Source organism: Chinchilla lanigera, unplaced genomic scaffold, assembly GCF_000276665.1.
Source record: "Chinchilla lanigera isolate Chin_1 unplaced genomic scaffold, ChiLan1.0 scaffold00094, whole genome shotgun sequence".
In the NCBI taxonomy this organism is placed as follows: domain Eukaryota; kingdom Metazoa; phylum Chordata; class Mammalia; order Rodentia; family Chinchillidae; genus Chinchilla; species Chinchilla lanigera.
In genome coordinates this window covers 2,810,840-2,820,609 of record NW_004955495.1, presented here as the reverse complement: position 1 = coordinate 2,820,609, position 9,770 = coordinate 2,810,840, and the positions used below count along the sequence as shown (strand labels likewise).

Below are 9,770 nucleotides of genomic sequence, written 5' to 3'. Positions count from 1 at the left end.
ATCCTACAACCTTGCTGAACATGCTTATTAGTTTGGTTCCCGGTACTGGAGAAAAACCAAAAAAAAAAAAAAAAAAAAAAACAGGAACAATTTTATTTTTCTTCAATGAATGTATTCTGCAGAGGACTCCCAAGACCCTAGGAAAGCAAAGCCACAAAATGGAAGGTGCTCGGGTCACAGAGTGACTGCGTGGATCAGAAGGCTGCTCCTTAGCTCCCATATGATGGACTTTATTTTTATTTTTTTGAGATGGGGTCTTGCTATATTGCACTGGTTGGTGTTAAAGTCCTAGGCTCAAGCCATTTTCCTGCCTCAGCCTCCTGAGTACCTGGGATGACAGGCACGTGCCGCTGTGCCTGGCTCCAGTTGGACTGCTCATGAGTGAGAAATACAAGCCTCTGAAGCAGTGCAGTTGGTCAGGGCTGAGATGTTTATAGAAGGTGATCCTGGGTCAGAACCTTGTACAGTCTCTTTCTCCAACCACCCAGGGGCACAGACCTGTCCCAAAACAACCTGAGCTGGAGATAGAAAGGCCCAGCCAGGTACCTAGGGAGGTCTCCCTGGGGGAGGATGCTGCCTCACCTTGTCCAGGTAGATGATGAGGGTGTTCTTGGTGGAGTCTTTGTTCATCTCGTACTTAGAGATGTATCTGTCCACACCGTTGGTCAGCTAGGGAAGGGTGGGTGAAAATCTCTTCTAGATTCCTGCCTTTCCCCCAGACCCAGGCTCCTCCCTGCAGGTCCCAGCCCCTGCGCCCCTCCTACCAGCTTGAGGTCATCTGTGTCAGGAATGAAGCCGGTCATCATGGATATGTCCAGGATGGACATAGTGGCATCCTGGTCTCCTAGGTATCTACAGAGCGGCAGGGAAAACATGTTAGGTTCCAGAGTAAGGTCAGGCCCCAGGGTCTGACTCTGGATGAGGGGTCCTGACCAGAGATCAAAGCTTTAGATTCCTCCCCAGGACCTACACGGGGGTTCAAATTTAGGAAACACTTCCCCAAGGGCAAAAGATGGAAGTGTAGTTTCATGGTCAAGGTCATGAGGATTTCAGGCTTTGGATCCAAGTGCGTGGGTTTAAATCCCAGCTGTCTGTAACATCTGACGAGCTATTCAACCCCCTCTGCGCCTCAGTTCTTCTATGGAATCAAACAAGAGTAGGAGCAGTCCTCATCTTTTTATGAGTCAGCTCCTATGACACTTCATGAAATAACACCAGTCCCCAGTGAAAGAGTTCTGACTTGGTTATCTCAGTGCAGATGCTATGGTTTGAATATACTATGTCCTTAAGCGTCATATGTTTGGGTGTTGGTCCCCGCGGTCCAAAGCTAAAGCTTCTGGGAAGTACAAGGATCATGAGGGCTCTAACTTCATCAGTGGATCAGTGGGTCAATCCGGGGCACGCCTTGACCGGTCTGTTTCATCCCCAGCCCTTTCTTTGCCGGCTGTCTGCCATCTCTATGCTTCCAGGACACCATGAGGCGCGCACCTCCCCGTGCCCTCCTGCCAGGCCGGAGTGCCTCCCTCTAAGCCCAAAGACCACCGGGCCAGGACAGAAGGACGGCAGAGGGTATCACTGCTTCCTGATCCAGAAGGACATTAGAATAGAGATGGGGACAGAAGGCCTGAGCATGTGTGAGGCCCTGAGTTCCAGCCCCAGCACCACCAAAAGAAAGAGTCTTATTAAAGGCGGAGGGATGGCCGACACGAGCCCCAACGGCCCCGCTTCTTACTTGGTACAGATGCCAAGGATCTTGGTGCTCTTGGCATCCTGAGGCTTCTTGACTAGAAACACAGAAGACAGAAAGATGAGAGAGGGCATCCCTGGCCCTGACTGCGGAGGACATTAGAACAGAGACGAGGGAAGGCGGGCAGAAGGGGCCTTTGTGCCTTTTACCTGTATCAGGAGCTGGACTGAGCGTGACCTTGAGGTCAAAGTTCTTGCAGGTGACTTTGCGCTTGAGTTTGGCATAGTACACTGTCACCACCTAGAGAGACGGGGGGAGACAAAGCCCTGCAGGACTCGGCATGGCTGAGGGCAGCGAGGAGAGGGTCCCTGCGGGGCAGAGGGGCCGAGGGAAGTCTCCCGTTCCTTACCGACAGCGTGCCCTGGCCTTTCCCCTTAGCCGTCAATTTGAAACCCTCGTTTTGCTTGGTCTGCAGAGAATGCGAGAGGAGAGAAGGGTTAGGAGCCCCGTCTTCCGGGCCTGGGATGGGCCTGACTGACGGTTGTCTGCCCTCCCTCCTGCCTCCCGGCAAACCCTGGCTGGCATGACGGGTGACAGCGCCGAGGCCTCGGCTGAGTGGCTGTACCTCCTCTGACCGCAGGAGGCTACCCGCTTCCCAGAAGAGGCGGAAGGTGGACGGGGAGCTGCGGCTAGGCAGCTGCAAGGCCACCTCCATGTTCAGGTCCTTGTGATCAGGGACATCTGTCTGGTACTGGGCCAAGGCTTGGAACACCAGGAAGGTGGCCTGGAATCCCCGAGAGAGAAGGAGGGTTATCAGCGTGAGAGACTGGCTAAGACGCCCTGGGGGAAAGACTCAGGCCAGAGTTAGGATAGTAAGACCGTCTCGCAAGCCGTCACAGAGCGCGGGATGAGGCAGGGGAGTGCCGGTCACTAAGTGTATGACCTGGAACTCTGTGACCGAGAGCGGCTCAGACTTGCTGACAAGTCCGTGGCCAAAATCCCCTGGAGAGCAAGGAGCTGAGAATGGCGGTCACGAGACACTAAGGACATGTTCTAGAACTCTCAGACAAGAAGCTGGAGATGCTGAGAGCATAGCCGGTATCATGCACCAGAAAATCCCAGTGTAACAGTGAGGCCTAGAAACACTGACCATGTGGTCTAGAGCCATCCAGAAGACAGCGTCTTAGACCAGGGCTGAGGGACCCTTAAAGTGTCTAAAATATACTCATTAAAAAAAAAAAAAAAAAAAAAGAATAGAATTGGAGGCCGTGGACACTGAGGGCAAAAGTGACACTGAGAATCTCTTTGAGAGCTCTCCAGGAGGAGAGGAGTTCAAGCTGATGCTACTGAAAGCCGTCTAGAAGGCACCAGGGTTGTGTGGATGGTGTCCCAGAGGAGCTGAGAACCTGCCCTAGAACCCGCCAGTGGCACAGGGAGTCAGTGGGACCCCACTGGCACTAGGAACCTGCTCTAGAACCCACAGAGGGAAGAGGGAGGCTCCCACCTGAACCTGGACCCCAAGAACACAGTCTGGAGCCAGGAGAGGACAGGAGGCGCCGAGCAAAGCTCGGAGCACCTAGAACGTAGTCTAGAACCTAGAGGTGAGCTTCTCAACTTCCCCTCCATCCTGCTGGCTTGTGGGACAGAGGAGCTGCCTGTCTGAGCCCCTGAGTCTCCTCCGGGAGGCCAGGGGCAGGCTGAGCACGGGACACCGAGATGCCCGGGGGCGGGGCCCTTGCCTGGGTGGAGCCGTAGCCGCCGCCGTAGTATCTCTGCTCATTGAGCCAGCGCACGACGGGAGGCACAGAGTCGAAGTCCCTGAGCAGCAGCAGGGCCAGGAGGGCGTAGGATGTGGCCTCCACACTGTACAACTTCTGACCAGCCTCCTCCCAGCGGTTCTTCTCTGCAGAGACAGCACCCCCAGCCCCAACACTCACGGTCTGTCCCGCCTGGGTGCGGCTCAGGGAACGCTCTCTGAGACACTCATGCTAGACCTGTAGGTGTTCAGGTCCGTCAGCTGACTCCCGCCTCCTGTTCCGGCAACCGTCAGGCCCCCTCTGGACCAAACGCGCAGTGTATGATTGGTGACTGCACGCTGCGGTGGGCCTGCTGGCTCGTGTGGCCCGGCACATCTTAAAGCCTGTTGCTCTCCAGCTCTGCCTAAGGTCATCTCTCCCAGCTTGGCTTTGACCGTCCACTCCTGCTCAGCTAAGAGCCAAGCATCCTAGCTCAGGACGGCCTCCCCTAAGCCCCAGCCACGCGCTCCCCCTTGAGGCGGCCCCCACCTGTGGCCGTGCTTCTAAATTTATGGAGGAGGGAGTCGTTCAACTTGTCCAGCATGGCCAGGGCATAGCCAGCAATGGCCACAGTGTACGGTCTCTGCACGTTTAGGTATCTGGATGCGATGTAATCTCCGGCTCTGTCGATGTTTTGTTCCAGGTTCTGTAGGAAAAAGGGGGCAGGTAGTCTGGTCAGGTGGGCCCCCTGTGTCTCCCCGAAAGTAAGGCCTAACAGGAAAAGAAGCTCTGGTCGTTACCATGGTGATGGCCAGTGTCAGCCAGAGACTGAACCTCAGCATTCTCTTGCTGGGTGCCTACTCTGTAGAGGCCGGTAAGGCAGGGTGACTGGGGCTAGCATTTTTGAGCTCTAGTTTTCACTGAGGATTATTTTCTGGTTAGGTCTTCTTCTTGGGGAAACAGGGCATGGCCGCCATAGACAGCTGGTAAAGACCGTGCAAGCACCATATTTGGGGCACTGGGATAATGTCTGTCCTTGAAACGTCTCTGTCTTGGATCTATTTTTGAAGCTTTCTCAAATATTCTAGCCACCGTGGAGCTGTCTTGCTTGCACCCCCCTCAGGTCCCTGGGGCAGGCCATACAGCCACGGTGAGCAGCTAGGTGGGCAGCAGTGGACGTGGTGAGGGGCGGAGGGAGCCCTGGCTTAGGGTGATTGCCACTTCCGGTGGTGTAAATACTCCCGCTGGGGCCAGTGTCCAAGTGCCAGTGGGGCATCACTGAACAAAGTGTTGGCAGAAGAAGCTCCAACCGGCAGGGCAAGTTAGTCAGGGGCCAGACTGGGCGGCTGCTGGGGACACAGCTCAGCCCTCCCCCCCTCCTCTTCCTCCTCTCCCTCCTCTTCCTCCTCTCCCTCCTCTTCCTCCTCGCTCTCCACCAGCACGTTCCCGTCAGTCCCATTAACTGAACCTCATGAAACCCTGAGGAGTGAGAGCGCCGGCTCCAGCACAGGCCCCTCCCCTTCCGAGGTGGGCGTGGTCAGGGCCGGCTGGAGACTTCAAGGGCACTTACGTTGACCTGCCCTATGCAGATCTCTCTAGCCTCCTGCAGCGCGATGAGCACGAAGGCTGTAAGGGACACGTCAGCCTCCTGGGTGTTCCGGTTGCCACCCTGGAGAGGGAGCAGAAAGCAAGGATGGGTCACCAGGTGTCTACACAGGGCAGTGAAGGTCCCAGCAGAATCGGGGACTTGGGGAGTCTGGGCACGGCAGGCGCTCCTTCTGGGTCCTCTTCCCACCAGGAAGGTCAGAGTCTTTTTTTTAATCTTTTATTTTTCTATGTACTGGGGACTGAAGCCTGGGTCTTCACGCTGAGCTCCATCCCCAGTCCCCCCTTTTTTTGAAATAGGGTCTCACTAAGTTGCCCAGGCTGGGCTCAAATCTATGATCCTCCTGCCTCAGCCTCCCAGAGAGCTGGGATGACAGGTGCCTGGTGGCCAAACTCTTTTGTATGAAGTTATTTGATCATGTTTTTCATTCTGCAAACATCAGTGGAGGCCGCAGTGTGGGATCTGTGGATCCAGGTGTGAATGAAAGCCAGATGCCAGCCCCCACCCTCACGAGGCTTCTAACCTAATAGGGAAGATGGTCGTGAGCCAGCCAGCTGCTCCACAGATACACAGATGCCCCTCAGCTTATGATGGGCTGACATCCCAACAAATCCATGGTAAGTGTAAAATATCATAAACCAAAATGCCTTTTGTGTGCCTAATAAACTGTCTCATGGAATTTACTGAATTTACTTTCCACTGTACTGAAAGAATGAAAGCATGGCTACACTTTTGCACGATCATAAAGTGGGGAAAAAAATCATAAATTGAACCAGTAGAAGTCAGGGGCCATCTGTGTTAGTTACACACTGATAACTGCTATGCAGCCAAGAACACAGCAGTGAATGAACTATGGAGTCAACCAGTCAGGGAGGTAGGAAAAGCTGTCCATGAGGAATTGCAATTGGAGCTCTGACCTCAAAAGTAGGAGTCAACTGTCAAAAAGGGCAGGAAGTAGTACAGTAGGCAGCAGCCACAGCATGTGCAAAGGCCCTGTGGCAGGACAGCAAGGTTTCTTTCAGTACAGAGGTGGAGAGAGCAAAAGCTGTGTGGCTGGAATCCTGAGAGTCAGACTAGAGCATCCATGACCATCCTGAGCACATATCAGCATCACTTGGGAAGTGGGAGCTGTTAAAACTCAGAATTTCAGGGCTGGGGATATAGCTCAGCTGCACAGTGCCTGCCTGGCAAGCGCAAAGTCGTGAGTTCGATTCCTGGTACCAGGAAAAAAAAAAAAAAAACCCTTAGAATTTCCAGTTCAATAATGGGTCTGGAGTCCAATCTCAGAATGCATATTTCTGACAACTTTGTGGTGGATGTTGCTGCTGGTCTGAGGATCCCATTTTTGAGAACCACTATTCTAAGGAGTTTGGTGTTTATTTACCCTCTCAAGCGGGACACTATCAGATTTGAATAAAGCTTCCCACTGGCTCCAGCAGGTGCCTGAAACCTGACAAGAGGTGGGAGCCCAGGAGACAGGGGCCAGGAAGTGGCTTTTGAAAGGTCTCCTGCCCAGGGCAGGGGGAGGTGCTCCAAGCAGGGCTGGCGTGGGGATGGGGAGGAGGGGACAGTTTGAAGCCACCTCCAGACAGTGGAGTCAGGCAGGGGTTGGAGACGGACTAGATTGGACTGGATCAGACTGGATCGGATGTGAAAGGATCCCTGCGCTTGATCTTATTTATTTCTGAACAAGATGACATGCATTTTCATTTGGCAGGGGGCTCTGGAAATCTGCTTTTCTTTCTTTCTAGAATTCTAAAAGTGCACTCGGAGAAATAGGGTACAGGCCCTCAAGAGAGCACACTATAGTCCAGAGCTTGGAATATTTCTGCGTTTTTGGCAGTGGAAATCTGTGCAATTTGGGAGCCTACGACAGGTTTGGACTTAGGTTACAGGAAGAAGTGTCCACCACACAGGCTGAAAGATAATGGCTCATTTTACAGGGGAAAGGCAGGGCCCAGCCCATTGTATTTTTTTTGTTGTTGTTTTAAGATGGGCAATCTAAGCTATTTTGCTTAAAACATTCCTTGAAACCTTTGAATAGATCGTTCTCTCCTGTACTGGGAATGGAACCCACGACCTTTGCGCTCCCGCCCCTTTTTTACTTTTTACTCTGAGACAAGTTCTCACTAAGTTGCCCAGGCCAGGCTGGAACTTGCAGTCCTCCTGCCTCAGCTTCCCGGAGTGCTGGGATTACAGGCGAGCGCCCCCAGGCCCGGCTGGGTCTCTGGGTTGTGCACCGTTAAAGTGACATTTTTTTTTTCCATGTCCCCCACCGCCACGCGCAGAAAGTGAATTGGGCGGTGGTCAGATCCATTCTGTGATGCTCAGGCGCCCCCTCCCCCACACCGCCCCAGACTCCAGCGTCTCACAATCATTTCTTGGTGTATCACGGGCCCGTCCTCCTGGAAGACTCCGTCGGGCTTCTGCTTCTCCAGGATCAGCCATTTCACAGCCCCACAGAGGACCTCCGAGTCAATACCGATGAGGTTGACCGCCAGAGAAAAGACCTTCACCACGTAGGCTGTGAGCCTGAGATTGCGCAACAGAGCGTGAGCCAATCAGCTCTGGGAGGGCTGGGTATATAGCTCAGCAGCACAAGTGCCTGCCTGCCAGGCGCAAGGTCCGGAGTTCGATTCCCGGTACCAAAAATAAAAAAACAAAAACAGGTGATTTTATTTACGGGGATGTAGCTCAGTGGCACAAGCACCTGCCTGGCAAGCGCAAGGTCCTGAGTTCGATTCCCGGTTAAAAAAAAAAAACAAAAAAAACACCCAACTACAATCAGCTCTGAGATCCAGAGTGCTGCCAGCCAATGAGCAGAGAGGGGAGGGGCCTAGCTCCACAAGCCCTTGCCAGGCGCAGACTCACCAAGTGCTGGGCGCGCGGTTCTTGAAGGCTGCGTAGGCCCAGTTGGGCTGTTTGAAAGTCAGCTGCTGGGTGTACCCTGCAAGGAAAGACAGTCACCGAAGGGGAGGGGTGGGAGAGGCGGGGCGAGCTCACGTGAGAGAGGCGTGGTCTCGAGATGAAGGGTGGGTCCTTGAGAGGGTGAGAAGGCCTTGTGGAGAGGGGCGTGGCTGGAGAGGGCGTGGCATCCGCCTGGGGGCGGGGCCTCTGTCTGGGGGCGGGGCAGGGCCTTGCTAGGAGCCGGAGCCCCGCAGAGCTGCACACACCCTTGTTGATGAGGTTCAGCGCCTCCTGCCGCTTCTCCAAGCCGAACTTCTCCCACTGCTCCGTTTGGTCCAGGTAGTGCACCGCGATCACCGTGGGCGTCATGCTGATCATGTTCTGCTCCCCGCAGCCCGAGGGGGTCACGATCAGGTGCTTCAGCTTCTCCCCATCCACGGCGTCCTCGGCCATTTGGGCCACCGGGGTCCCTGCAGCCGGTGGTGGGAGGACACTGCTCCAGCAGATCCTTTTTTTATTTCACCAGGAGTGAAATACCTCTAGCCATGGATACTTGTACTGCTTGATGTTGTCTAGTACACTCAGTCTAACAGGACCCTCCTCCCCATAGAGTACCTTATTTAAGACCCCAGTCTGGCTTGGAGGTGGCTACTATTATTCACTCCTGATCAGAGACAAGAAATCCGAGGCTCTTGCCCCAGAGTCTTGCCGGTCCAGGGCTTCCAAGCCCCCCTTCTTGTCCTTCCTGCTCCAATCTTCTATCCTGGGCAATAATTTGCACCATTTCTGCTTTTGATTTATGTGACTTCCCATCTAAAACTTGTGTGGTGTTTTTGTTTTTTGTTTGTTTGGCGGCATTGGGGATTGAACCCAGGGCCTTTGCACTGAACTACATCTTCAACCCATTTTATTCATATATTTTTGAGACAGGGTCTCGCTAAGTTGCCCAGACCGGGCTTCAGCTTGTGATCCTCCTGTCTCAGCCTCCCAGAGAGATGGAATGACAGATGTGCACCACCACGGCCAGCCTCTCATCTAAATGTATTTATCAGCAGAAGCTCTTTGCTGAACTCGATCCTGCCAGAAAGCTCTAACAGACCCTCAAAGCACTCCTCTAGCTTATGAGGAGGAGAAAGGTACAGTGGTTAATCACCCCCAAACTTCAGTGGAACTCAGCCCCTTCCTCTAGGCTGGTGGCTGCCCCGACGCCTTCCTGGGCCCCACAGCATCTGGGCGAAGGGAACCTCACCTTGGAGGAGAATCCTGGTCTCAGAATCAGTGTCTGGGACTTGGTCACTGAGGTCCGCAGCTGGGACTTCCTCCCTCTGCACTCCATCTGCAGGCAGGTGGGACAAGAATGGCACCAGCACCCTCCCAACCTGCTCCCACGGCCAGGCCCAGGCTGTGCCCTCCTGGCTCACCGTGGCCCAGGTGCTCTGGGTTCAGAGTGCGAACGGCCACTGTTTTGTTGACTCTGACTCCTTCCGGCTATGTGCATGGGGGGAACAGTGGAGCATAAAGACAAACAGACACACAGGTGAGCAAGACACAGGTGCTATAGCATCAGAAACTGACCCCCTCCCCTTTTCACTGTGTGACTGGGGACTGGTTACCCAACCTCGCTGTGCTTTCCTGCTGTGTAAAGAAGAAACATTAAACAGCTACATTACACTGTCGTACAAACTCATCACGAAATTATAAATCAATAATGAAATAATGAAGTCTTCATATGCTTCAGGAAACTTTGGTCGGGTTAACTCATTCAGAGGTCACAATCTGACGATTGCTATATCTGGTTTTGCTATATCTGGATTTTTTTTTTTTTTTTTTTTTT

At 53.6% G+C, this 9,770-nt stretch overlaps 1 protein-coding gene across 1 annotated transcript in view; it reads right to left on the bottom strand.

The window, feature by feature from the left end:
* C3 (complement component 3) overlaps positions 1–9,770 on the bottom strand; it is a 27,633-nt gene that overhangs the window by 3,624 nt on the left and 14,239 nt on the right. Inside the window, exons 22-35 of the mRNA XM_005405700.2 lie at positions 9,358–9,424; positions 9,186–9,272; positions 8,203–8,406; positions 7,901–7,976; positions 7,402–7,561; positions 4,994–5,092; positions 3,973–4,129; positions 3,427–3,590; positions 2,313–2,471; positions 2,097–2,156; positions 1,897–1,987; positions 1,733–1,784; positions 765–852; positions 583–669 (exon numbers count right to left, since the gene is read on the bottom strand). Of these exons, the coding sequence (XP_005405757.1) occupies positions 583–669; positions 765–852; positions 1,733–1,784; positions 1,897–1,987; positions 2,097–2,156; positions 2,313–2,471; positions 3,427–3,590; positions 3,973–4,129; positions 4,994–5,092; positions 7,402–7,561; positions 7,901–7,976; positions 8,203–8,406; positions 9,186–9,272; positions 9,358–9,424 (1,551 nt within the window). The remainder of the gene's footprint in view (positions 1–582; positions 670–764; positions 853–1,732; positions 1,785–1,896; positions 1,988–2,096; positions 2,157–2,312; positions 2,472–3,426; positions 3,591–3,972; positions 4,130–4,993; positions 5,093–7,401; positions 7,562–7,900; positions 7,977–8,202; positions 8,407–9,185; positions 9,273–9,357; positions 9,425–9,770) is intronic.